The sequence below is a fragment of the Frankliniella occidentalis genome, unplaced genomic scaffold (assembly GCF_000697945.3).
Source record: "Frankliniella occidentalis isolate FOCC.00 unplaced genomic scaffold, Focc_3.1 Scaffold499, whole genome shotgun sequence".
In the NCBI taxonomy this organism is placed as follows: domain Eukaryota; kingdom Metazoa; phylum Arthropoda; class Insecta; order Thysanoptera; family Thripidae; genus Frankliniella; species Frankliniella occidentalis.
Window position 1 is genome coordinate 14,834 of NW_026267617.1, and position 682 is coordinate 15,515.

The following is a 682-nucleotide window of genomic DNA, read 5'->3' on the forward strand; positions in this document are numbered from 1 at the left end:
TTAGCGATATTTGTGGTAAAGACTTGACAATATTCAAGTGTCTTCCATACCTATTTGTGAAGTGCCTCTAGGATTACAGCTATGGTCTTGGCATGGGTTCCGGGAGAGGATATAAAGCTGGTCCTGCAAGTTATTAAATTACGTCGAGAAGTGAGGGAGGCTGTAGCATTTGCTACACCCTCGGCAGACCCTTGGGACAGTCTGCCATGTTTGGACTTGGACGCAGGGGTTGCTTTGTGTTCAATCAAAGAAGTCTTTCAGTATCATTGGGAGTTTGTTCACACCCTGGACATCATGGTGTATTTAGCTGATGAAGAGATGGTAGTTCACGCAATGAAGCACCTGGAGACCGGCGAAGCTCCTCCAAAGAAACTGCTTTTGCGCATGACGGCTCCCATTGATGAAAACCTGAAGAGGTATAAACTTGTATACGTGGAGTACGGGTATGAAGATACCCCCTGCACATTGGAGTACAGGTAGATACATCAGACTACTTAATGTGTCGTGCAGCCGTTTAAGGGGAATTGCTTACACCTGTAACCTGATATCTTTGCCCGGCACAGGTTATTCAATTAATTCGATAATCCGTTTGATAGTTTCAGACGAGTCAGCTCCTCTACTATTGGGAAATATGTTGCGGTTTAGTTTCTGTCCAAGAAAAATGGCTGGGATTCTGCGCTTG

The 682-nt window shown here is 45.0% G+C and overlaps 1 protein-coding gene across 1 annotated transcript; it reads left to right on the plus strand.

The window, feature by feature from the left end:
• The first annotated feature begins 6 nt into the window (after positions 1–6).
• Positions 7–682, plus strand: LOC127751460 (uncharacterized). The gene is made up of 2 exons (XM_052275051.1): positions 7–476; positions 597–682. Exons 1-2 carry the CDS (start codon positions 82–84, stop codon positions 643–645), a joined length of 444 nt encoding a protein of 147 aa, XP_052131011.1. The 5' UTR covers positions 7–81; the 3' UTR covers positions 646–682.